The sequence below is a fragment of the Triturus cristatus genome, chromosome 10 (assembly GCF_964204655.1).
Source record: "Triturus cristatus chromosome 10, aTriCri1.1, whole genome shotgun sequence".
Classification (NCBI taxonomy): Eukaryota; Metazoa; Chordata; class Amphibia; order Caudata; family Salamandridae; genus Triturus; species Triturus cristatus.
In genome coordinates, this window is record NC_140593.1 from 240,061,507 (window position 1) to 240,089,449 (window position 27,943).

The following is a 27,943-nucleotide window of genomic DNA, read 5'->3' on the forward strand; positions in this document are numbered from 1 at the left end:
GGAGAAACTTAAGTCTATAAACTAGACACAGGTCTCAAAATGGTGAATAGTAAAAAAGTGTAGAGTTACACCTAAATGTAGCCGTAGTTCTACATGCGAATAGGTCTACACATGCCAACTTACCTTTGTGCATCAGGCTCCAAGTATGCTCCTTTGTAATAATGACCGCAGATACAGCTAATATGATGGTCTGTTAGTTGGTAGTTCAATGCAAATATTTCTGCATTGCGTTTCATTTTAGCTTAAGCTGGTTTTTTAATAACACTTTTGTATGAACTTCATAACAATATTGTAGCACTTGCTAAATATTGTGTATAATTGTTTTTTATGTATTTTGAAACTTATGAGCTTGAATGGGCCTAAATAAACCTGAATTGATTTGAGTTAAACATGGTTTCTTAATTTGTGAATTGGCAGCATAGATGCTTTGGCAACTAGGCCTAGCTAAAGGCATAACTGAGGTGCTCAGGCAGGCCAGATGCAATCCACATAATACACAAAAGTCAAGAAAAAAATAAGTAAAAAGGCAGAAAGAGCATGATATAAAAGTAGTAGTAGTGTTTTATCTAAATACCACAAAATTGTGAGGCAGAAGAAGGCAGCAATCTGTTTATAAAATTCAGGTAACCATTCTCTAGGCTCCTTAAAATAAATGTTGTTTAGAGACCCACTAAAATCAATATGAGTACAAAAATAGTCAGATATTCCTTGATAATTATTTTTTATAGTGAAATCGGAATCAATGCCCAAGACAGGCTTCATGTGAGTTTGGTGGGGAATAGAAGAGGTTTGGACTTTTGGGCAAAGTAAGGTCAGGTTAATTACAGCTATTTCCACAATACTATAGTTCATAGATTTGATGCAGCAGAGAAGAAGGTGAGATAATAAGAGAGAAAAGTAGAAACTAATTTACAAAAATACAGCACAAATAGCTCAAGACAGATTAAAATCGATGTAACTTACATATAAGTCACTTGGGAGACCTAGGTTCCACTTTGAGTACCTCGTTTTGCACTTTCATTTTGGGAGTGGGACTCTGGTGATTGAGCAGTATCTGATAAAAAACAGGGAGTTAGACCCACGTCTCCAATTCCCACCTCCGGTTCATTCAGGGACTGTGATTGTAAAGGTAAAGTTCTTTCTTTTACCCTCCTTATAAGTAGCTTTTTAAGTAGGATGAAGCCAGCAAAACCAGTTACCTGACCCATCAGAATTATGAGATATTTGGGAAAATCACAGATGTATTAACTTTTACTCTGAGATTTTGGCTGCTTAAAACAGCCAACATTTATTTGTAAAACTATGAGGGAGAATGAGGAGTTACCTGGAGAATAGGACACTGAGGGGTGTATTCACAAGAACGTGTGATAAACACCAAAAAATGTTAACGCAACTTTACACATCGCAGCCTATCGCGGTAAAATCACACTGTGTCAATGTGGAATTCACAACAAGTCGGTACCATGCGATAGTCTGCCGACACCGCGGACAATTCCATGATACAACCACCTCGATGGAGATAAAAACACAAACCACAACACAAAAAAACCTGCGATGGACCAAAGCGCGATAAGAAAACAGTGACAATCAGCGCGAGGGCAGTAATACTCACGCATAATGCGGGAAAAAGCACACAAACAGCCTACGGAAAATGCCACAGAAAAATAAGACATCAACTGCAGAGTACCACGGATGCACCCCGACCGTCTGCAGAGGACAACATGTACCCCACAACATCCAAGCACCGTGGAAGAACAGAACCGACAGGCACACCGCATGAAAGAGACCAGTGGCAGACAAATCAGAGCCTCAGGAGCGACTCACCCACCGTGCAGCATACGCACATAAGCAGAAGTGCACCTCGACATTGACAACCTCTCGGTACAAACAGCAACACCTCCACAACAGAAAATAGGACACAACTGGTTTCGCAAATGTGCACAACATGGCAAATCACATCTGTAACTGCAGGAAAATGTAACATGACCACGTCCAAGTACAACCTGTAACCTGCAAATATGTTTTAATTACATGCTGTACAATTGGACATCTTGTATTGTCCCATGATTGCCATGGATGGTCACAATGTGACGTGCTCATGAGAAGTGTCAATGATGGCGTTCCTACGGGCCATTCCTGCTGCAGCTGCAGGGGGATGCGGGCCACCTGCCCCATCGTCACCATCACCGTCCGGTACCTCTGGAACTGGGATCCATGGGGCATTGATGCGAACACAGATGTTGTGCAACACACAACATGCAACGATCATCTTGCACACGATGTCCGGGCTGTACAGGAGCTTTCCACTTGTGCCGTCCAGGCACCTGAAACGTGACTTCAAAACGCCAAATGTGCGTTCAACGATGCCCCTGGTGTGTATGTGGGCCACATTGTACTGTCTCTGGGAGGTGGTGTTCGAGTCTCGGAGGGGTGTCATCATCCAAGGGCAGAGTACATATCCTTGATCACCTGTGATCAGTGCAGGGAGAAAAAGGTCAATACTTGGTTCGGCAGGATGTGATGGCAGGCCCACTAATCCAGTGATGCCTGTGCGGGCTGTGTGTTGGGTGAGTGTAAGCCAGCCCTCAGGGAGTACCTGGTGCTGGCAACAACTCCAGCAGTCATCAGGCACTTAGAAATGCAATGTCTGAACCACAAGGGGGAAAGACTCGAGTCGCGCAGGGCTAGTGGCCCCGGATGCACAGCGGCCGACACAGGCCCACCGCCACGGGACGCTGACCTGCGGGAGACTGGGGTAGGGTCATGAGGGCAGAGCAGGGCCTCGCATGTGTCATAGGTGCCTTCCGCGGAGTGTCACGGGGGAGAATGGGAGGTCTACCACCAGGGCATGATGCAGAGGGCACATGCCAGCTGTGCCCGGCAGCATGGCGGATACGAATGCCACAGACCCATGCCAGACACCAAGTCCATACCTGGTCGTTGCTGATGACAACCCCCAGGCCACAGGCTCAGACACCAACGATGTCGTGCAGGAGGATGACGGTCACTCATGGCGCACAGGGTTAGTGGCACCACATGTCGCCGGCTTGCGTTGAACAGGGTGAGTGGCACCACATGTCGCCGGCTTGCGTTGAACAGGGTTAGTGGCACCACGTGTTGCCGGCTTGCGTTGAACAGGGTTAGTGGCACCACGTGTCGCAGGCCTGCGATATGGAATTATGCCTCACTGATCGAAGGGAGTCCGGTGCTGTGGCCACTGCCACGGACTTGTGGTCACTGCCATTCTGAACTCAGGACATAGTTCCACATGTGGGACCTACTGGGCCGAAGAGGACGCCGGCGGAGTATGTTAATAAGAAAGGAGTGATGTGGGCCAGCGTCGGGGGGCCCAGCAATGGTCTGCGGAGGCTGCAGAGGTCGTGGAACTGGGGCTTGGAGCTTGCACCGGCACGAGGTGGGCCCTCTTTGACACACGACGGTATCGGCAGATGAGCAGTCCGGCCCGGTGCACTGGGGCGGGCAGGCCTGGTTTGTGCATCAGCGTCCTGGGGTGCAGCAGGCGCACAGGGTCGCAGGCCCCGCTCCACACGGCGTCGGCCTTGTGGCAGGCCACGTGGCGCCGCACTGTCAGTGACGTTGGCCTTCCAGGGAGTGAACGACGCTCTGCACAATGGGGTTTTTGACCACACACCTGCGCAGCCCTGGCGTACATGGGGCCAACCCACTACGCTCACGCACACAGGGGGGGACGCAGCGTGCGACACTCCCGCTATCTGACCCACGGCCTGGGGTGACATGGTTGCGTCCACCGTTCACTACTCTCCAGTCACCAGCAGTTGTGGTCTGCATGGACATGTCTTTGGTTTGCATACCTATGTCTGTCCTGCACATCCATGCCTCACTTGTCGTTGTGTACATTCCCATGCACGGGTCACTTGCATCCTCCGCACATGGCTGCATTCTGCATCTCCACACGTTCAGCTGTTGTGTGGCTGTGGTGCCATGATATGTCTGTATTGCGTGCAGGGGTAGCCCAGGATGTCCATGGAGTGGTGTTGTCGTGTCTGGTAGGTGCTCATGTTGTATGTGGTTTGGTCACATGTGCATTCCCACAGTTGTGCGTTGTGTGTTGGTGGCTTTGGGGTGTGTGATGTGTTGATTTTGCACTTATCAACGAGCAGTCCAGTTCCATAGGTACCATCCTGGAAGCGCTGGTTGATGATGGACTGTTGGAAGATGTAGGAATCGTACACACTGCCGGGGTAGTTTGTGACGACATTGGCGAAGAGTCCCCGGTGGTCCACTATTGCCTGCACATTGATGGAATGCGTGTGCTTTCTGTTGCGGTAGTGGTGTGCGTATCCGCAAGGGGCACAAGTGGGACATGTGTGCAGTCAGTTGCCCCCAACACATCTGGGAATCCGGCTATGGCTTAGAAGTCTTGCTTAGTCTCCAGCTGTTCCTGCGCAGTGTTGGGGAAGTGAAGGTACTGGGGTATGAAGCTGAGGATGGCATCCAGGACAGGTATTATGAACTTTGATAGGGCTGGCTGTGAGACCCCTCCGACTCTGGCAGTTGTTGGTTGGAAGCTACCAGAGGCCAACAGGTGCAGCATAGCGTGCAGCTTTGTCTGCGGAGGGATTTTGGTTCTCCGCTGTGTTGGGACCGTCAGCCTGTGGGCGATGTGGGTCATGATGCGGAGGATTGTTGTCCTTTTGGGCCTGTAGTGGGCAATGACTTCCTCGGGCATTAGGTCTGTGAGAGTGGTGCACTTACTCTGCGCTGCCTCTATGGTGGTCCAGGGGGGGGCGGGTCCGGGTCCTGGGAGAGGTGGTGGTGGGTGTTGTGGCCCTGTTGGGGCTCCGAGCTGCATGATGAGTAGCTCCATGGCGTCATTTGTTCTTCGGGTGTGGCTGCGTGCGGGGCTCCGTTGCCTACTGCAGGTAGTCGTCCGTCTTTACACCTGCTTGAGGCAGGTGTTAAATACCTGCGGCTACCGCGGCTTATCAAGTGTTTTTGACTCGCATCGCGGATCTGGCATTGCGTTGTGAAAGTGGTATTGTGGTTTCTTCGTGTGTTTTTGCACGGGAAGGCCTACTCTGCATCTCATTAGGGTTAGTTGGTGGTGTCCACCGTGGAGATAGATTTTGGGGCAGTTATTGCGGGAATACTGGTGATGTCTGCAGTTTGCACCAGCTTGTGAATGGGGTGCTAGATCTATCTCCACTTTTGATGCGTTAAGGTGGAGATAATTCGGAGATAAGTCCTTGTGAATATGCCCCTGAGTTACTAACTCCACAGTAAGTCCTCGTTTTTAAGTGGGCACTTAAGGTCCAAATTGTCATGGTATATTTTCCCCACCCACAAATTCGCCAGTACGTCTGGTATCATTAACTACAGGGGGTGCTGAGGAAAATCTAGTCACTTAACATGAGGGCCTATGTCTTTTTCTTAAGTCTTTCTTCACTACTTTGCTTTACATTTGTTTGCCCTTGTTTGCAAACCACAGAGGCGAGGGGAGGTAGAAGAATACACAATAGCACACTATTAAGGGTAGTACAGAATAAGTTCAGTAATGACATTATATTTGTGATCTATTAGATAATCACTTCAAGTGATGCTCAACAGGGACAAAGATGTGGAATGCCAAACCACCTGCACTTGGTTTGGGATATAATCGTATGTTTCATGAACTAATTATCTCTAGTGTCCTAACTGGTTCTTATGTTTTGTATATGGCTGGCTAAAAATATCAACCTTTACGATGACGTGTAACTTTTGGAAATGCTGATGATGCTAAAAGTACATTCGCCAGGATACAGCCAGTATCACCACCCGCACCTATTAAAGGCATTGTGATTATATAACTGGCACATCTTGGATACGTTCCCCTATGCCACTGCATGCTTAAGGCCTACTGCCTATTCTGCTACATTCTTATACCTGCACAGAGGCATACCTGACTACCTGTACTGGGGATCAGATCAATGCCTTCATATAGCTAAGTATGAATCAAACAAAATCAAGGTAAAATAATGGCATATTCAAACAGTGCCCCATTGTATGTATGTATGGAGGTATGCATGTGTAAAAAATTGGTTTTTAATTGGGGTTGGGTGTCCCCCATAAGTGAGACTACACACTTTTCAGGGTAAAATATAGTTTCAATAATTTAAATTGGGCTCAAACCCCTGGTAGCAATGGCAGAGAGTTGGCAGGCTTAACCTACAAAGATGTTTAAACCTTTTATCAGTAAGAAAACAGTTAAAAAGTCCAAACAGAACACAACAAAAATACTACAGCTTATTTCTAAAAATAGAGAAAACTTTAATTTGCAAAATGAAACCAAAACAAACATCCAAAAAAGAGATATGATTTTAAAAAGATTTAAGAAGAACAGCACTAAGAAAAAGTAAAGTGCCAATCAGTAGTAACTGTTTGTGGTTGACCTTGATTTAGGTGTGATTTCAGGGGGATTCAATGGAGCCCTCTTGTAGCTGGATAACGATGGATGAGGTTGAAGTCCCACAAAAGCTTCCAGAGGGCAAAATTTAAATTTTGCAGTTGTCTACGTCCTGTTGCCTGGAGGATACTTTTCACACTTTCATATGGTCAAGATTTCTACTTTTGGACTTAGGATCTGATTATGATGACAGAGGGATGTGTCCCGCCGTTTCGTTTTCAGCAGTCTGACCGCCGCCTCCTCAGAGGTCCAACCACTCGATTACGGTCTGTGCGTTGAGACCACCACAAGCCAACCTCAACTGCCGACATTTCTGCTACCGGGAGGAAGAGGCAGAGACGGCCCAATCAGCCCTTCCTGCCTTTCCGCCAACCTTTTCCTGGTGGGGAACTGCCATGCAAAACTCAGCGGTAAGGCAGGTAATGAGGCATATAACTTGCTTGAGGGCGAATGTGCCCTTGTGAAATGTGTCTGGTGCTCATGTTTCACCCTCCAATGCCTTTTAGTTTGGTGCACGCACTGCTTCCCTTGCACAATGTAATGCAAGGAAGCAGTGCGCCCGACTGGCTGGAGGCACTGTAGCATGGCCGGCAATGGCTTTTGGCTCATTACCAGAGCCAAAGCGGGCCGTTGTCATGACTCCGCCGCCCACATACCACCAGCCTAGCGAGAAACTTGTGATACAGCAGGCGAGATGCCACCGGCATGCTAGTGTTTTCTGGACTACTGCTGCGGCAGGCTGGCAGGAAAACCACCTACGTTGTAATTGCCCTCTTAATCTTTTTTATGGCACTCTGAATGCGCCAGTGGGGCAAGCTTGGAGCCACATCTGACAACGTCCTCTCAAAATCAGTCTCTGCTGTCACAGGGACCTACTGATGCTCCAGAAGTCTTGGAAATATAGAAGTTTTCAAAATTTCTGGCAAAGCTCCTCATGGTCACTTCTAAGGCTCACTGGATATCAGGGACAGCCCTTAGAGGCTAAGCCTCACTCCAGCAGAGGCCAGAGGAAGAATCCAGTCCAGGTCCCGTTGTGTGAGGCTAACTGTGCATGCAAGGAAAAAGCATCATTGAAGCTTGATGGGTCCCTGTAGCCACACAAGTCAGCCAACTGACCCTAGAAATGTACTTCTTAGTGAGGAGTACATGTGGGAGCAGGTTTGGCACTTCAGGTCTCCACATGTCAGAGAAGCAGGTCCAGTTCTCTTCTGTGCCTCTACAGGTCCATAAAGTGTTCTGCTTGTGAGGTGCCACTTGTGTAGGGTTTACTAGCCAGTGGCTGGAGGTGACTCCTGAACACTCCCTAACCTATGAAAAAAAAGTTCCCACAGGCAAACCTTCCCATTTTTGCAGCACATCCTGTTTGCCTCACTGCAAACAATCCCACAGTGCATTATTCTGAGACAAATTCAATATGGTAAACTCTTTCTACCTCTGAAGGGAGCTTGTTTTCTACCCAGGGGTGTGTTTAGGGACGTGAGTAGCCCCACCTTCTCAGATTCATCAAACTGGGTCTGGACCCAGCTTTCCCAACCCTATGGGCAGGTGGCAAACAGGCTAGAGAGAGCTCAGGTGACTACTGAGTTCTCTTCCCCAGGACTCCCTTTACACTTAACTATGAATGGATGGGTTTCAGCCTGGTCCCCTTCAAATTAATGAAGTTCCTGACCCCACCCCACCAAGCTGCCCATACAGAGCTGACATGTGTCACATACCTGACAGCCAAGTCATCCTGCCAAAAGGCTTAAACCATTGCTTCTGCTCTGAGAGAAGTTTTCACGCCTCTTTAAGGGAAAGCATTTGCAGAGCTATCTGTCAGCAGGCTAATGCTACTGAGCCCACGGCAGGTTAAGGCAGATAAAGCAAATATTTTTAAAATGCACTTTTCCTAAATATTTATTAAAAATCTGACTTCACCACTGAGTTTGGTTTTAACAACCATCAAAACAGTGTTTGGATTGTTCTGGTAGCTTGTCCCAATCCAGAGTCAAGCAAAATTATGATTTTATTCTGTACTTTAGTTTTTCTCTTAGGACAGCGAATCACCCTTTACATGAAAATAGCTTTTGAAGGATACTCAGTGTATGTAAATGGCAAATATTACATTTATGCATGGACCACTTTTAAATGTTCTGCCACTGAACCTTCTGGAATACAAGGCCTACTTAGGGGTGGCTTATCTAATATTTGAATGTAGATTTCTTTCCTGCGAACAAGGGTTATTTTTAGAGACTGTCCTGTGGGTTTAAAAACAACATGATTTAATATCATCATGAGGGAGAGAAAAAGGGCAAACCTTTGCACAACCTCCCTTATAATACAATATTTCATAATGAATGAGTGCAGCAATTAATAGGGGCAACACTTAAAAAATAACCAAAAGAAATAGATGTTTCTTGATAAGAAAACTTCATCCACTTTCATGATATGCTTCATCATCAGTAACCTTACTCTGTACTGATCAGGTAGAAGTAGCAGGACAGACTCAACCTCATTTAGAGGGAATTCTTTATAAGAGGCTCGTGGATATAGACAGTGATCCAAGAGACTAAAATTACCTAAAGGCATTTCTTTTTAATATGAGTACCAGGGGTAAGGTTAAAACACAACAAAGGGATGTCTCATACTTCCTTTAAAATGTAGACATGTTTCAGCCTATATTAATTCCCAAACAGGTCAAAGGCTTTCTTCAGGCCTAATACAGATCCCTATCTAAATACTCATTCATACATACTAATTCTAAAGGAAAAATCATTTCCTACTAGGTCGAATCCAAAAACCTCAGTGGATGCATGAAATGTTTTGGAATTTGGACATCTTGCTTACATATACACAGCTCATGTGAGGATAAAAACATAGAAGTTCCCAAAGCGAAAGTATTGCAAACACTGCAAATCAACATGCCACACGGGGTTTGGGTGGGTATACACGCATTCTTGCTTTCTACTTATCCTAACTAGGGAATATCAAGTCCTCATGGTTGTAATAAGGGAAACACCCACTTACATCGGCTAAAAACATTGATCCATTCTATATCACATACTTCAGTCACAGTTTCACATGTATGTCTACATTGCCATTATCACATATACTCCTTTTGCATATGCTCCATTATTGGTGGCAGTGTGATGGGTATAACTTTCATGTGTTCGATCCCCCAGGAATCAACATTTACATCTCTATCAATGTCTATATGCAACAATTGAAGTTTGTTTTTAAAAGCAGGCTGTAAAAAATGCACATGACATGATAAGTGACAGTGGGTTGGGTCTCATTTTCATATTTTTTATACCACAAGGTATCATCATTCGTATCCTTTATAAGTGCCTATTACTTTTCAAGGTTGTTTTAAATGGAGCCAAAAAAATGGCTCTAGTAAATAGTACCACTGTCACCTAAAAAAATCAAAACCCAAATTTCAAATCATATTGTGGCATAGCAGGCATGTGCCGTAAGACTAATGACTAAGTTGAGGACTAATGCACTCATTCGTGGTCATCTTTTATCTCCCCTTTTCAAAATCGTTAGGCCATTGGAGTATTATCATGCATCCTCAACATTCACACTACTTCCTTTGTCAAGAGGCTGTGTCTATGTTTATTCACTGTAGGTCCACCGTCGGCATTCATTCTGGCGTTTCGGTGGAAAGGCTGAGAGTTCTATGAGCTGTTGTGAATGTCAAGTCCCCAAGGTTTTGGCGTATACATCACACTGGGGCATGCTATGTGTAACTTCATCATGATAGGACGGCCACGTTAATTCATGGGACATGGAGTACCAACAAACTTCCAAATGCATTTAGCGGCGCACAGACGATTTTGGACTCACTTGTTGTTAAAAGTGCAAAGTACTTTTCTCAATTGCAAGAAAGCATTAGAAAACATTGTGGTTTAGAGGGACTCAAGAACCAACATCAAGTAAAAAAGCAATCAATCAGTGGGAGAATTTATTAAATTCCACCCACATTCGGAGCACCAAACATTGCCTAAATAAGTCTTAGGATGCTGGATATTGCATACTATATGACTCTGTGCTCTGGAACCAAAAGTGACAGTGTTTACTCTCCTATTTCCAGTGCTACTACATGGCAGGATATCTCTCAATGTAATGTTGACCATTATTTTTTCATTATCATTGCGTCCCTTCACATTTGTCCTCAAATGATAGATCCAGCCTTGCTCATACCTGACCAATGCTGCATTCATTTCCATCTAGAGTAGTGGTAACCTCTCTAAAAAATACCATTCAAGATCATTCGCAGTACGTGTTTTTAATCAAAAAAGTGTTTTGTGAATTTTATCATAGTTTTCATACATCTAAATGTCCTGCAATTTTCATACGTACATGTCCATACCTTCCTAGATGTCTTGCAGCTGTATTTTAACTTACAGGGAATTGAACGATATATAGGACACTGACAGAATTGCAATTTGTATATTGTCTTAGTGTCTACGGGGTTGTTAGGCCTAGATCAATTTCAGTGACCTTTTTGGCGAGAGGCCATGCATTACATTTACAACATGGAAAAGGATCAGTCACTGGAGGGAGGTTCCACAGCGTTCTTTCAACTATTCCTGCTCTTGATGTTTTTGGTTTTGGGTGTAGGAGGATATCTCATAGGCTCATTCCTTTCCTGAATAAGAACACGGACTTCTCCAAAATGAGTTTCAGATTTGTCCAATTTTTACTGACTGTATTTTTTTTTTTTAAACTGTTTTTATTGATAACAAAAATGCATCGGTGCAAGGCATTATACAGTCATCTTTGTCAAGGCAAAACAAAATATATACAGTGTTTGACTACATATACTGGATCAGGAGTACATAGATCCGCTGTCCCCAGAGGTGGCCCCTTACGGACTGTATTTTTTATGAGATTGGAATAAGGGCTATTATACGTTGTCACATAAATCAATTTATCTGCTGGTCTTTTGACGAACATTTGTAATAATTGTTCACAACTGTTATTAAATGCCCACTTCTTAGCTCTTGAAATAAGTATTTCATGGTATTACTCCAGAAGTTTGGAAGTAACTTTTTTGAAGTGTTATTAAAAAAACAGCTCTCCTTGTGCAGTTCCTTCTCAACCTTAAAAATTGTCCAAATGGTACATTTTCTCTAAGGGATCTCAGATTGAAGCTGTTTCGGTCTGTGTGTTTGTAATACATACATGCAAGCATGCTACACTTGGAGTGAATGTACTGACTATAGAAGTCCCGTGTGTTTGAAGGAAGAATTCACCTTTAAACTCAAAGGGGTACATTAGGATGGCAGGTGGATCGCCACTGCCCATATGGCAGTGGCGATCCGCCCGCCATTTCCGTCCACCCGCCTAACATTTCCCCCCACCATATTACGATGGCGGTGGGGACCCAGGCGGACGGAAAGACCGTCCGCCAGTTTTCCACCGGTTGGCAATCCGACCGATTGCCTACTGGGCGGAAAAGACCTGCAATATGGTGGCAGTGCATTCCGGGCACCGCCATCCATATTACGATGATGGCGGTCTCATGCCTTTCCATGGTGGAGACTCCGCCATGGTGAGGCATGCGGAGAATGCCTTTGGGGGCCCGTTGCGGGCCCCAAGGGGTTGGGGGTGAGTGGCTGCACTTGGAGGGTACCCATGGTACCCCCGACATTTGCATGCACAAGGTGGCAGGCACCACGCGGAGCCTGTCACGTTGTGCATGCAAATGCACAATATGCCCTTTTAACATTGTACCAATTAGGATGCGACCGCCATGGTGGCGGTCGCATCCTAATTGGCACAGTGAGACTGCCGCACCACTGGCGGCCGGTCCCAGCACCACTAGGGTGGCGGGATAGACCCCAAAGTATTTTCTTGTTAGTTACATATGGACATAATCGAGAACAAATTTATCACCCATGCGGTTTCTTCCTGCAGGATAATTGTACAGTGTCCAGATCGATAAGTTATTCATTCTGATACTCAAATCCCTCTCATCTAGAGTGTTAAGCATTTGCTTTATTGAGGTAAGATGGCATTTCTTACGGTCTCAGACTCCAATTGCTAGAGGGGGGTAGGTGTTCTAGTGCCAAGCCAAGACCTGAGACGATGGGTTTCCCAGGTGGTGGGTGCTTTACTTTCTGAATCCTAGGTGGGATATATAAAACGGATATTCTCTATGCTTTCTAAAAATAAAATCACTGCATTCATTCAGATTTGTGAAAGTAGAGTATATTGGGTAGAGATCAGAGTCTTCTGATGTGTAACTCAAATGTTTCTCACAATCCCCCCTCTGATGACTGTAGCTGCACTGGCGGTGCATGACAGAGACGTCCCCCTTTTATTTGCAAGTTGCAGTGCAATGAATCAATGGTTTGAGGCTTCAATGGTAGTCACAAAATATTAACTAGTTACCGACACCTGAATTGGGGTAGTAACTGATTTGTAAAGGGCAAACGTTCTGCAGGGAATCGTGGCAGGGAGCCTCCTGTTCAGTAGACATGCATGCTCCCCCCGATGCCCTTTCCTCCTTGTGAGTATTACGTTTAAGAGAATTCCATATACTGCTATGGACTGCGTTTAAAAAGAAATGTTCACTTGGAAGGAACGCAACACAAGGAGGGACCTCTGCTATCCATTGCATGCGTCCATCCTTGGCCCTGATTCCTAGTTGTAAAGAGCATGGGCGTAGTTACCATTGGTGCAGATGGTGCAAGGAATCAGGGCGTGCAGGAGGTGGGAGGGGGTCCAGTCTTCCCTGCCACTGCGAATGTTATTTCAAAGGTATCCTGTTCAGATTTGTTATTTTATTAGGAACAGTGCATGTCGGAAGCTTCGCTGGGCTTACTTTTCAGGGGGGGGGGTACAGAGTGAGTAGTGGATAAGTGAACAATATAGAAGTGAGAGGAAAGGGATGAAAGAAAAGAAGAGGGTGAAAGAACAGGGAGGAGGGCCGGAAAATGTAGGATATAATGCTGAGCGAGAAAGAGATAGGAGGTAAGGATGAGCAAAGTGGGCAAGCGAAAGGAACCAGAAATTAGGAGATACAGGAGAAAGGGGATGAGGATGAGTGAGAGGCAGAAGAGTGCTAAGAGAGAGACTAAGGAAGGAGAAAAAGAGGAGAGCATCAAATGGAGGAAGGAGATGAAAGGAGAGTGGAGTGGGGTGGAACTAGGGATGAGAAACGGAAAGAAGAGTAGAATGAGGAGCTTGAAGACCTGTGAATGACATGAATGTAGCAGGTTCAGTGACACTGGGGCCCAGAGATGTTATGGGCGTTCTGCACCTCATAGCAGTATTTAAATACCAGCTGAGGACGAAGTTCAATAGCTTAAAATAGGGGGCATGACAATCAGGCTTCACCACTAGTAGTAACACCACATCAGTTTTAAAGCTGGACCTAAAATCAATGCCAAAACGTAAATATGCAGAAAATGGGGCTCTGTGCACTAGTGCCCCGCATGCAGCAACTAAAATGAACACCTAAGCGCGATTTCGTAAAATGCCTCACAAATATACACATTTGAAACTGGCTGCTAATTTCTCAATAATATTTTGTGCTGTACAGAGTATTTGTGCTTAAAACAACTACATTGTAAATGAAAAACACAAATGTCAGCAAAAACGCAAAAATGTACTCAGTTCTGTCTAAACTTCTTCAGTAAGCATGATGTTGTTCTAACGATATTAAAAAGCAAACATTGGAGCAGTACCTTAGGACCAGGCAGACCCACTCCTGGGAAGCCTCTGAAGCCAGGCAGGCCTTTGGGACCTTGAATTCCCTAAACAGCAAACACAAAACATAAACAAATGTGGCAGTCAAACATACTTTAAAGAATGCAGTTTGTGAAAAAGTATTTTAGCATTACAATTAACGATCCTACTTGGGGAACCTAGGAGAGTATGATGGGAGCAGGAGAGAAAATCTCCTTTTTAGGTTTTTTTGCTGACGGGCGACAGCCTCACGACCCCCGTTACGGTGACTATCAGAAAAATGCTTTTTATTTCATGACACATTGTTCTTAATTGTGTAGATCTGCTTCCGTGATTGTGTGTCGTATGATGAATACAATATTTTTAATCTTTTCTTATTAGTCTTGTACATAAGAGTAGCCTTGGGTATACAGATATATTCTCCTATTTTGAATGTAATGAATGTGATTGAGTGATAAAGTTGGAGACTCTGGTTAGGTAATATACATGGTAGGTTGCATAGTGTTGTCCAAAGGATACCTTTGTGATTTCATATTCGTATGGTACCCTATTCCTTTGGCTTAAGAGGTCCCTCTCATTTTCTATAACTGTAATGCAGCCTACATGGCGAAGGGGGAAAGTGTGCATGACTGGTTTGGGTGCTCCGAGAGGGCTGAGTCTGACCAAACCACTCCTCCCCTGCCCTGCTCCGTGAGCAGAGCAACCCCGCCCACAAACATGCAGGAAACACAAAATGATAACTGGAAATTATTAGCATTTTATGTTTCTGCTTCTCACACTGATTGAAAGCAGTGGGACGACGCTCCTCTGCCACAGCGAAGTATCCGCACCTGATAAGAAATAGGGAGACTACACTGTTCTAGGAGTGATTAATGTTTGTGCTTGAGTGCACATTTATGCATTTTAAATATTACAATAAATCGTAACTATTTCTTAGAAGCATTTGAGGCCATCTACCTATGAGAACAGAAAGTACCTCCATCCATTGCATAGGTTCATCGTTGGCTTCTGTGGTGGCAGTGGAGACCCACTGTGGCTGCCTTGCTATGGAGCCTGTCATAGGCTGCATGGCGTTATGCATGGATTGGCTGCGGCAGGCCGAGCGCTGGTGCTACACCCATGTTCAAGGGTGTTTTTACTGACAATGGAAACATGGAAACACAAGCTGACTATCTAGGCACCCTGTGTTATCTTTACAGTAGTCTTAATACTGGAATCATGATGTTCCAGTACTTTTAATGGCGATCTGTAGTTTTCCAGTTTAAACCGAGAGCAGATCTGCAAAATTAAAATCCAAGTAAAAGTAACAATAATGTGTGTTAACTTTTTAGAGTCTTTTATTGAACTTTGAGATAGCGCTTGGTTGCCCGAGGATCGTTGTAATGAATAAACACAACCCTATTTTTAAAAAAAACAGGAGCAAACATACTTAGCTTTGGGTGAGGTATCTTCTATGCACCATTTGTTAGTGCTGTAAACCAACATGCTTCCAAATACCCAACACAGGCTTCTAGAAGCTGCAGAAGAGCGACAGACAACAAATCTTGGTTCACTTTGAATGGAAATGATTGGCGATCTGAAAGCGCTGCTATTCTGAACCGCGAACATCATAGCACGCACTGTGTGTTTTAAAATGTCATTCATCTGACGTGCCCGTCCCAGTTAAGCTAAGCTGCTCACACAAGTTCAATGTGTAAAGGAAACCGGACACAGCCTTTCATCGAACCACATGACTAGTAAATTATTTAATGTTGCAATTTCGTTTTACACAATAGCAGCACTTTCGCCCGCTTGAAATTCCTCAGAGTAGTACTATAATGGCAGATAGCCTATTAGGAATCTTTTTATTGCGTTTCTTGTTAGGTTTTACCTGCACAGCGCTTGTTAGTTTTCGCCTGCACGGCGCTTGTCAACGGAATACATTTCTTAAGTAGTTACTTGGCCTGTAGCTGTTTTGCATCGTGCCCTTCCGTGAAGGCTTTTGAACTTTAAAGCTAGCCAGAATCAAATAAATATCCCTACTGCCACTGAATGAGCATGGCAAGAAAGGCTGCACCTGCTGCTCAATGGAGTTGGAAGGGGTTCCTCCTCTCTGGGCCCAGTATCGCTGCAACTTGTTTGGAAGCCGCACTAGCTATCCCGCCCAGAGAATAGGCGCTGTGGCCAGAACATCCTAAACCTTTATTTGATTCATCCAAAACTCCGCATTTCCGTTTTTTCATTTTCACTACTCAGAAATTACTAATTTCTTTTCTCTTTGATGTTTTACTTGCTCGCTCTTTTTTTTTTTTTTTTATAAATCCTTACTTATCTTCTTGCTTCCTTCCTCAATCTCTCCTTCTCTCATGCTTTCATTTGTTGATTTTCTTGTTATTTATGCCTTACAACTCGTAACATAGTGCCTGGTATACGTACACCCCGTTCAAATATTAGTTTACCAAATCAGTTTTACACCTGCTCATCAAGCTAAAACTTACAACAAAAATATTAATAATCACATAGGCGAAACTTTTTGCATTTAACAATGCTTGTTATAAGTTGGATGAAGCCAGCAGGGATCCGGTACTAGTACTGCTGCAGACGCGAGCACAACATACACAGGCCTGGTGAGACATTAAAAGGATTGTGGACTGCCACCTAAGACGGTACCACTAGGAGGCGCCAGATTGCAGACTTAATATAGCCCGATTGAAAAGGGATAGGCATAGCTAAAACGACAAAATATATTCTGCCAGAGACTCGGAAAATGCTTGCACTGCAGCTGACGCATGTTAAAATCTTTGCAGTTCCAACAATCATCGAAAAACGTGTGACCTCTGTTTTTGAAACAAGATCGGGAAACTCAGTATGCAGCACCAGTGCGTGAAATCAGTTGTCACTCAAACCAAATATAGCGTAAGGTCATTTCGTGACCCTTGCGGACACATTGCACTCGCATGAGGTGAACTTGGAAATATGTACTTTACTCCTATTTTAACCTAACGCTGACACCTTTTTAGTTTTTTACAATATAAATATTCAACTTGTTAGCGTTGTACCTGTATATATGTAACTTATTGTCATGTGTATTCTACACTGTGCACCTTTGTAACTGTATGTATGTAACTTGTTAACGTGTTTTGTCTATCTTGTGTACCTTTTGTGACTTACGTGGGGGCATATCAACAAGGGCTTTATCTCTGCTTTTTTGGCTTTAAAAGCCAAAAAAGCAGAGATAAAACTAGCACCCTATCAACAACAGGGTGCTAACATGCAAATTTGCATGTTAGCACCCTTTTACTCTACGCTTCCCCTGCAAAGGGGGAGTTCCAGAGTAAAATAATAGGAGAAATGTCGCTAAGCGACATTTCTCCTATTATCAAGAATGTCGCTAACCCTGTTAGAGACAAAAAAAGCAGCGCTAACCGCGGTTAACGCTGCTTTTTTACATCTGCTAATTTTCAGACTTAGCCATGATATCCTATGGAAGGAGGATATCATGGCTAAGTTTGCCTGTCCCTATCAACAAGGTAACGTGTGATTATCGCTGGGTTTCCAGCGATAATCTCACGTTAGCCTGTTAGCGTGTAGATTTTTATCGCTATTGAGATAAGCGTTGCTAATAGCACGCTATCTCAGCGATAAAAATTCACGCTAGCCGGCGATAATTATCCTCACGCTAAGAGCGCTGAGCGATAATTATCGCCGGTTGTTGTTGATATGCCCCGTGGTTCTTTTGTAAAGCGCACTGACACCTTTGGGTAAAGTTCGCGCTATATTAAACTGTATTAAAGAAATACATACAAAGGACGTGGGCTAGTGGGACAGGGCCATGGCAACAGGAGCCCAGATGACACTTCTTTATCGGTTGCCCGGTGTTATATCTCCGCCCTACACCTAAGGCTCTTCATTTTCCAGTTGGTGACACCCTGAGTTTTTCCGTCACAGTGGCGGAGATATGAGTGCTTTTGTGAGCCGTCGCTCCCCAGCAGGAGGAAACTAGGAGCCAATCAATCAGCATGTATTATGTGAGAAAGTAACTGCATGATTGGGTGTCATTTAGGGGTCCCCAAAAATCACAACCATGCCCCACCCCCCGACCCTCCCCCTCGCCTTCTTTTGCAAGCATTGATGATGTAGTGGCCTCCCCTGTGTCAGAATGATTATATTCACACTTCTAAATGTGGTCTAATATCCATTCCTGTGAAGTGAAGTGTGAAGCAGGCAGGGTGTGTTCAATTGTCACGAGAGGCTGTTTCCTGCGATAGCTGCGAGGAGAGCTCCAAAGGGTCCCTGGAAGTGTGTCTGTTACACTTCGGATTTTAATACAGTAGAGGCGCTTGGACAGGGAGTGGAGCATTCACTGCCTGGTAGAAACACAGCCATGACCTCTCGGGCTCTGAAAACGGCGGCCAGTATCACCTTCACTTGAGACTTGAAAATGACTCTTGCATAAACGACACTGGTTGTTTACGGTTAATTTGCATGGTATTCGAGCACAGTTTAACTCCGCATTAAGTAGTGTCAGGGTTGCAATTTACTAGAAATCAATCAAAAGAGTAAATTGATCATGAACAAATGATGACAACCACATTTGTTAGCAAGCCGTCGATGTCATTTGTCACAGTTCATGTTGAATGAAGATGCTGGGGGACTGTGCGAAGTTCAGTAGTGCTCAAACCATCAGTCAGGTGTGTGTCTAATACATATTCAGGCAAAACATATTTTCAAGAGTTGCCTGATTACAATTTATAACAAATGCACGGACTAGTTATGTATTTAAGAATTTTCTAAAGCATTTAGGGCGTGATTACGAGTCTGGCGGTCTTGAGGTGGCCCGCCCTATTATGTGATCGGCACAGCCCCACCGCAGCCTCCAGGGAACCGCTGTTCCCTGGCGGTGTTGCGGTGGTCAGGAAGCATCCATATGCTTGGCCGGACCACCATGGTCCCGCCAAGCATATTAGGAGTTTCCTCTTCGCAAGGGCTTACATGGCGGTTCCTCTCTCATGTAAACCCTGACGGAGAGAAAACAAAAGGAGCCCTACAGGAGCCCCTGTGCCGCTGCGCTCTGTGGATGACACAAGGGGGCACAACATTTGCACCCCTGTGTGCATGCACAACAGTTACTCCAATTCATGTACGACATGGACCATTCAGTCCATGCCATTAAGGAACTGTTTTTATCACTCCCATTGCAGTGCCTATTTTTAAAGGCAACGCCGTGGGAACGCCAAAAAAAGACTGCCAGACACGAGTTACACCTTTGATCTGCCGGGCAGCCTCACCACGGGTGTTGCGGTGCGGCGGTGGTGCAGAACCAGCGCTGCACCACCAAACTCCTCATCGGGCCCTTAGTAATACCTTTGTAATACTTCAGAAAGCTGGAGAAGTTAACGGTGTAAAGAAATGTGACAGTACATATATTAGAGCCCATACCTGATGTTCTTCCTTCTAATCTGAGAGAAATACAGTTAGAGAACATGTCTAAAGAGTTGAGTTTTCAGGTGTTTCCTCACTCAAAGGTGGCTTGTGTTGGATCTCAAGGTAGAATCAAGGGCATTCCACCATCCGGGGATCTGTACTGCCAGGAACCGGCCACAATGCGTCTTCCCCTTGAAGGGCCATTGAAGAATCAGGTCAAGGGCAGATAATCGGAGGGTAGTGAGAAGCCAGATTTTTTGCAAATATTTTGGCTTTTGTCCCATTAGGCTTTATGGACTGTACAAAGAATCTTGAATTTGATCTTGGATTGTACTGGAATGCCAGTGAAGAGATTTCATGATGGTCTTGATGTGGTCCCCCTTGTGGAGATTTAAGTCAGGTCTGGCAGTTGGTTTTGTATCCTGTTCAATATGGCAAATATCTTCACTTGTTGATGTGTATAAAATTTTGTAGTAGTCTAGGCATGCTACGACAAAGGCTCTTGTAAACTCAACTTGCGGTTCCAGGTGGTAGAAGTGGAAGGATTCTGTAAAGTACAGACAACTGAAAATTGATACCTTTGACCACTGCTTTGACTTGCAGAGAGAATAAACGTTCGAAGTCAAAAGATATTCCCAGATTTCTGTAAGGGTGAAAGGGGGATTCCAATGCCACTGGGCCAGTAGGAGAAAGGACAAACTAGTGTTTTCCCTTTGCAAAGATGTGCAATCCTCATTCAGTGGAGCAGATGCTCTAAGCGCAATGTGATGCGGTTATGATTATTAACTTTGTTATTTATCTGGAATGGATTTGCATGTCACCTGCAAAAACTTGGAAGCTCACCTGGTATTGTTTGACAGGCTGAGCCAGGAGATAAGCCTATATTTTAAACTGTTGGTAAGAGAGGATGATACCGGGGAAAGTTCACAGGATACCATGCACATCAGAGAAATAAAGTATTTCTTCTTCCAATGATTAAAATGGCATAATCCTTATTCTTTGGCTGTGCTTGGCTAGGAAAGTACAGACCATGTCAAAACAGCACCAGAAATACCCTCCCACTGTTTAAGCGTTTCAGATAATGGTCCTTGGGTGAAAATTAAGTCTCTGGTCCTGAAAACTGTAGGCCAGAAGAACTGCAAAAAGGTTTTTTGAAGATTGGGATGTATAAAAGTACAAAGGCACCTATCTAAATTATTTACTAAAGCAAATTTAACTTACAGGGGATTTCCTAGCTTTCTTGATTAAATATTTAAAGAAAATGACATCAATGTGACAGAGTTTAGATTTACCGAAGTTTAAACAATACTATATTTTAAAAATTATGAACTTTGGAGGCTGCATATTTACCTGCACTCCCTGAATACCAACGCCAGGAGATCCCACGTGGCCTTGAGGTCCAGGTGGACCAACCTCACCCTGCAACAAAAAAAGATGTCATTTATACTATAAATGATTACATCAAATGTACTTGTTCATGGTCACCTCTGACCCCCACTGCTTCTTTTGCTTGTGACACCCTTTATTTCGTTACTTTTTATGAACCTTAGAATTAACAGGGAATAAACGGTGTTGTGATCACATTGCCCCATTCTCACAGGTAATTTGCAGCATGTGCAAAGGAATTCTGATTGAGTGTGAATAAATGAATGAACGAAGAACCTCTTCCAGAACTGACTCCACATTTGTAATTTGACCCTTAGCTGTCTATGCCATTTCATTCTAAAAGTGTTGAGACCCTGCTAAGGTGTCTTGCTCTTTTATGAAAGAAACTGTTATAAGTGCCCCTATCACACCAGACAGCCCATACATCAAGGGCTTCTGTGACATACTAGTGCCTTCAAAAATATCTTGATACACAAATATTGCAATACAATTAAGGTGGTACTAAATATTGAGTATAAGCAGTTATAATGTAATTAATGTAAACTACAAAAATATCATCTCCAAAATATTATGTTACTAATAATTGAGATTATATAGGAAAGTACATATATTTAAATATATTGAAAAATATATCAACTTCATAAAAAATTATATATATATCGAGAGAGAGAGAGACACAGAGATATAACCTACTGGCCAAAGCCAGTAGATAGTTTTAGTTAGGACCATCTTTTCCCATAGATAATATTTTTTTAGTTTTGCGAATAACTTTGGCACTGTTTGACAAATCTTTTTGACATTTTCAAAACTTATGTAAAACTTACTTGAGCTGCTGTCGGGAAATTGTCAGGGTGATTTGTGGAGTGAGTGCTGAGAAAAAGGGGGTTCCCAAAATGTTTTTTCCCTATGCAATGTCTATGAGGTTTTTGTATTTTTGTAATACAACTACAGCCCGAACCACTACATAGATTTATATCAAATTTTGCAAAAAGAAAGATCTTGGTGTAGAAAGGGTGCTTTTTGCAATTGAGTGTAAATCTGTTGGTCCGTCTCAGTGATATTAAAAAAAGAAATGTGTTCATATTTAGAGATGCGGATCTATCGTGGATCCACCTGCGGGTGATCCGTGGATCTAGGAGAAATAGAGGGCCCTGATTGGCTCGCCGCAACCTGATAGGAAAGTTGTGGCTGACATTTTCTTTTGTCTCTTGGCTCGGGTGGGAGAAATAAAGTGTCAAAATACACAAGGGGTTAGAATAGGATAGAATATTGCTAACAAGTATTTTTTGGCTGAATCCCTTATCCGTAGATCCATCGCGGTGCTCAGTGCGACCCCTACTGTAAAGCAGCGTAGGATACGCAGATCAAAAAACAATGATAAAAATGAAGATCCACTGCAGTGATGTCATCCATGATGTAATTTGAGATGTCATCAGTGATATCATCAATGATGTCACTGACCATGTTATGAGTGATGTAATATGTTAGGTCATAAGCAGTGCATTGCAGGTGCACAAGTTATAGTTAGCTCGGCTAACTATTGCTGATTAATTTTTCTGGTTTTGTACAAGTAAAATCTGCCATTAACTATAACGTCTCTGTAACCTTGGTTTTTTTTCAGTGAATTTCGAAGCTTTTTTAACTAGCAGTCACGTTTGCAGAGTGCTGGAGAAAGAGGGCTGGACAACCGGCCAGTTCCCAGAAATCCCACTGTGTAGGACTTACAGGAGGTACCAGGAGGGCTTCTTGATCCACAAAGTCCCTCAAGAGTAAGGTGGACTTCATCTCCTAACCGGTGGACTCCAAAGACCTCTTGCCAATCCTGCAGTGTGGGACTCACTGGAGATAACAAGAGGGGTAGTTGGACCCCCAAGGATGTCCTTGAGGGCCAACTACCCCTCCTGACACCTCCAGTAAGTCCCCACTCAGTGGGATTGCAGAGACCTGGTTTGGGGCCACGCCCATTTTCTCCACCACTCTGCAAATGCACCTCCTGGTGCACTCCTACTAAGGGGATGAAGTCCCCTTGGCTATTGAGGGTCCTTGGGGGGCAACTACCCCTCCTGTTAAGTCCAGTAAGTCCCACAGAGTGGGTTTACTGAGAGGTGTTCCGTGGCCATGCCCCCTTTCTCCACCACTCTGCACACACACCCCCTGGCTCACTGTTAGTTGGCAGATGAAGTTCCCTTGGCTCTTGAAGGTCCTTGGGGCCAACTACCCCTCCTGCCACCACCAGTAAGACCCACAAAGCTGGATTGCTGAGAGGTTGTCAGATGACATGCCCCCTTTCTCCACCACTCTGCAAACGTGCCTCCTGACGCACTACTGGTTGGGGAAACAGTCCACTTTAGTCCTGTGGTCCCTCAAGAGTATGGTGAAATGTATTTCTCAACCACAAGCGTGCCGGTAGGAGCGTTTGCAAAGTGGTAGAGAAAGGGGGTGTGACCTTCAAGTTGTCTCAGCAATTCCACTGTCTGGGACTTACTGGAGGCAGGAAGAGGGCTTGTTGGCCCCCAAAGACCCTCAGTACTCAAGGGGATTTCATTCCCCAAACACCACTGCGCCAGAAGGCGCATTTGCAGAGTGGTGGTGAAGGGGGCATGGTCTTCGGTGACTTGCCGGAGTTTTAATTTTATTTATAAAATATTCATTTTTTAGGGAAGGGGGCTGCGTAACCCTCCCTTCCCTAGGCCGATTTCGGCCTTGGGGTCTCCATCCCCCGGGGCCAATCTTTTGTTTTTAAATGAGAAGGGAGGCCGCACGACTTCCCTCCCCGGGTGGATTACGGCCACGGGGACCCCATCCCCTGGGGCCCGGCCTATTCTTTTTTTTTTTATGGATTTTTTTAATAAGGTAGGAGGGCCACATGTCCACCTCTTGAGGCCAATATTGGCCCTGAGACCCCATCCCCCGGGGCCAAGCCTTTATTTATGTTTGTGTATTTAAAAAAGGGAGGGGGCTGCGTGACCCCAGGCCTATTTCGGCCCTGGGACTTCATCTTCTCGGGGCTAGGGCTTCATATTTTTTTTTTTATGGGGAGGGGGCTAGGACGGCCCCCCGCCCCGAGTCAATATTGCCATCATGTTGGGGACCACGGGGGGAGCCTCAAGGCCCCCGCGGTCCCTGCCAGCTCCACGCCTCCTGCAGGAGCTGGCATTGATTTTGGACAGAGGGAGCTGCAAACATGCAGCTCCCTCTGTCCAAAAGCAATTCTTCTCTGCTTCATGGAAGTGAGAGCATTTTTAATGCTCTTGCTTCCATGAAGCGGAGCAGTGTTTGCTATGGCTTGGCGGGAGCAGTGTTTGTGCCAAGCCTACGGCTCCAAGAGGGGGGCCGCATCACCTCCCTCTAACTAAAATTAAACCCCGGGGAGATGGTGGACCCTGGGCTACCGGGGCCGCGTGGCCCCATATATAATTTAGTATGCAGTTGCCCGGGAAGGTGGCGGTCCCTGGTGCTGAGTGGGAAACCTGGAGCCCCTGTGCATTCTTTTTAAATATAGCCCCAGGGAGGTGGCAGTCCCCAGGGCTGGGGGAGGGCTGCGTGCCTCCCCCCCAACATTTATGTGAATTAGCCGCAGGGAGGGGGCGGTCCCCGGGGCTGCCGGGGGGGCCACATTGCGCCCCGCATTTCCGCTGTGTTTAGCACCAGGGAGGTGGTGGTCCCCGGGGTTGTGGGGGCTCACGATCATTTTTATTTACCCCCAGGACCTGGCCCACCCAGGGACCTAAATTAAAGGAAGCGTGGGAGACCATGCTTGTTTATTTTTCATTTTAGGCAGGAGTCGCAAATCCAACGTGAATCTAGCTGAAAATGTAAAATAAAATGCTTTTCTGACCCTGGGGGTCCCTCTGGGAGCCACCCGAGAGGCCTACGGGGTCAGGGTGTTTCTACCCTGCCCCCTTATCATTTTTTAAAAGTTTTTTCTTGTGATTCGGTTCAACCGAGTCACAAGATGGCAGACTTCCTGGTTTGGAATGTTGGCAGCCAATCAGATCTCAGGCACGAGATTGGGAGAGGTTGTGGATCCACCGCGGCCATAGTTGTATATCTGAGAAATCTTTACATTTCTGAGAAACTGCTGAATGGATTTAGACCATTTAATAAAAAAGATTGCTTTCTGGACCAAGCGCTACCTTTTTGCCAAATTTGGTGTAATTCCATTCAGCAGTTGAAATTAACATGGGGAAAAAGAAAAAAAATTCTCGGCCCATGCTTGAAGGATCACCCTGAGACTTTCAAGACAGCAGCTGAAGTGACTGCACCGAGCTGGCAGTGTTGTGGCAGCACAGTCATGACAGCAACATGCTGCGGCTCTAGGACAGAGCCCCAGCTAAAGCAGGCCATGCTGCAATGCATCTAGGTTATCGGGCGCACTGTTTCCCTGCAGCAGGGTCTGCAGAAGAAACAGTGCACGCAACTGTGCAGATGGCATGGGTGCACATATAGGTGTCATCATGAACATGTCTCCAAGGTGCACTCACCCTGGAGACATGAATTCACCGTCAAAACCTGCCTTTACGCCAACTGTTTTATGGCGGTGTGCCCACCATGAAAAGCTTGGAAGGAAGGCCGATTGTAGAGGCCATTAGCACTGCCTCAATTGCCTTCCCCTATCCACACCGCCGCAGGAGCTCAGCTCTTGGCGGAAGCAGCGGTCTGAAGGAGGTATTGACGTGGCCTCACTGCAAAACTTGTGATCGGGCAGTCAGACTATCAAAAAGGACCTTTTACACCACATAATATATATTTCTGACACATTTCTTTTACATCCTTTCAGCCATTTTCACAGTACATCCCTTTAAACAATATTCTATGACACGCTACTCTACTCCACTGTAAGACACGCCAATCCTCTCTGACAAATCACTCCAGTCTAGGACGCCCCACTCCACTCTATGACAGTCCAGTCCACTATATGACACTCCATGCTGCTCAACTCTACAGCATGCCAGCCACTGCACAACACGCCACTCCAGCCTACCACACGTCACTCCACTTGACAACATGACTCCACTCTGTAACACTCCACTCTATGACATGCCACTCGACTCACTGAAATGCAACTCCACTCAAGATGCCGTTCCACTCTATCCCATTCCACTCTATGACATCCTAGTTCACTCTACACCACTCTACTGTACATCCCTCCACTCTAAGACACTATACCACACACCACTCCACTCCATCCCACTCCTCAACACACCACTCAACTGTATCAAACTCTACACTACTACACTATACTACATGCCACTCTACTCCACTCCACTCTGCTATACTCCACTTCACTGTATACTATTCCACCCCACACCACTCTCCTGTACGCCACTCGACTCTATGAGACTCCACTGTATGCCACTCCACTCTATGATATTCCAGTCTACGCCACTGACTCTATGTCACTCTACGTCTCTCCACTCTACGCTATTTCACTCTGCACCACTCCACGCCACTCCACTCTAAGGTATTTTACTCTACGCAAATCTTATCTATGCCACTACACTCTGCGCTATTTCCTTGTATGCCACTCCACTCCACATCACTCTAGTGTATGCTACTCCACTCAACACCACTGCACTCCATGCCACTCCACTCTATGCTATTCCACTCTACATCACTCCACTATACGCAACCCCACTCCACTCAGCTTTATGCCACTCTACTCTACAGTATTCCACTCTACAGTATTTCACTCAACAGTATTCCATTCTACACCACTCCACGCCACTCCACTCTAACCCACTCCACTCAACTTTATGCCACTCCATTCTATAACACTCCACTCTATGCCACATCACTCTACGCCACTCCACTCTACTCAATTCTACTCTTCATCCCTCAACGCCATTCTCCTCTATGCTGTCTCTGCCCTAGCTCCTGGGAGATTGTAAGCTGCTCATTGATCGTGTGCTTTATATCCCGATCACTGTGTCTCAATTTTTAACAATACCTGCTTAATTTTTTACGTTTTTTTAATATATATTTAACTTGCCTGAATTTGACCTGCTTGTATTTGCACATTACACATTGCACTTAAACCACTTGCATGTAGCGGTGATGGTACCCATAAGTTAGAGCGGGTCCGCCATCACAGTTAGCCCTCTAGTGGTTTGGAGAAGGGGGGCTACTTATGAGCAGCCTGTCGCGTCCACACTGCACTGTCTCGGCCCCAGCTCCTGGGAGATTGTAAGCTGCTCATTGATCATGTGCTTTAGATCGCGATCACTGTGTCTCAATTTTTAACAATACCTGCTTCATTTTTAAAGTTTTAATATTTTAAACTTGCCTGAATTTGAACTGCTTGAATTTGCACATTGCACAATTCACTTAAACCACTTGCATGTGGCGGTGACGAAACCCGTAAGTTAGAGCGGGTCCGCCATCACAGTTAGCGCTCTAGTGGTTTGGAGAGGAGAGGCTACTTATGAGCAGTCTGTCGTGTCCGCACAGCGGACGAGCGCAGCTGGTGCGCCGCTGGCACGCCAAAGGCAAGCCTGTCTGCACCTGTCCGCGCCCAGATCGCACTGAGGGCCAGAACCCCTTCCCAACTTACCCTAGGAGGGAGGCACCCAATACATTACATGAGTGGAGAGCTTCGAATATTGGGAGCAGTAGGTAAGCACCTAAGCTGCTCCATATTAGAACCGGACAGTGACCTAAACCTAACTACTTGCCAGAATTGTAAGCTATCCCTCAAGGAGTTACCAATTAAGAAATTCAAGAGTAGGGAACTCAAGACAAAAGAAGGCTCACAGAAAGGCAAGCTTTTTAAATGTTCCTAAATAAACGCGAGGTCGCTAGTCAAGCATAGACATTAACTCGCGCTCCATGCTGACACTTACAAGACAGACATAATATTTATTACAGAAACTTGGGCAAATGAAGCGTCAGGCCCGGACCTGATTGAAGCAATACCCTCAGGCTACAAAATGGTGCATGCCAACAGAAAGTAAAAAAAAAAAAGGTGGGGGATTAGCCATTATCATTAGAGATTCAATAACTATGAAGTATACTCCAGCTATGAATGTCGCAAATTGCCAAAACATCTCC

The 27,943-nt window shown here is 45.2% G+C and overlaps 1 protein-coding gene across 1 annotated transcript in view; it reads right to left on the reverse strand.

Moving 5' to 3' along the window:
• Positions 1-27,943, reverse strand: part of COL28A1 (collagen type XXVIII alpha 1 chain) — a 688,108-nt gene that overhangs the window by 368,072 nt on the left and 292,093 nt on the right. Inside the window, exons 16-17 of the mRNA XM_085630877.1 lie at positions 20,858-20,926; positions 14,104-14,172 (exon numbers count right to left, since the gene is read on the reverse strand). Coding sequence (XP_085487003.1) covers positions 14,104-14,172; positions 20,858-20,926 — 138 coding nt within the window. The remainder of the gene's footprint in view (positions 1-14,103; positions 14,173-20,857; positions 20,927-27,943) is intronic.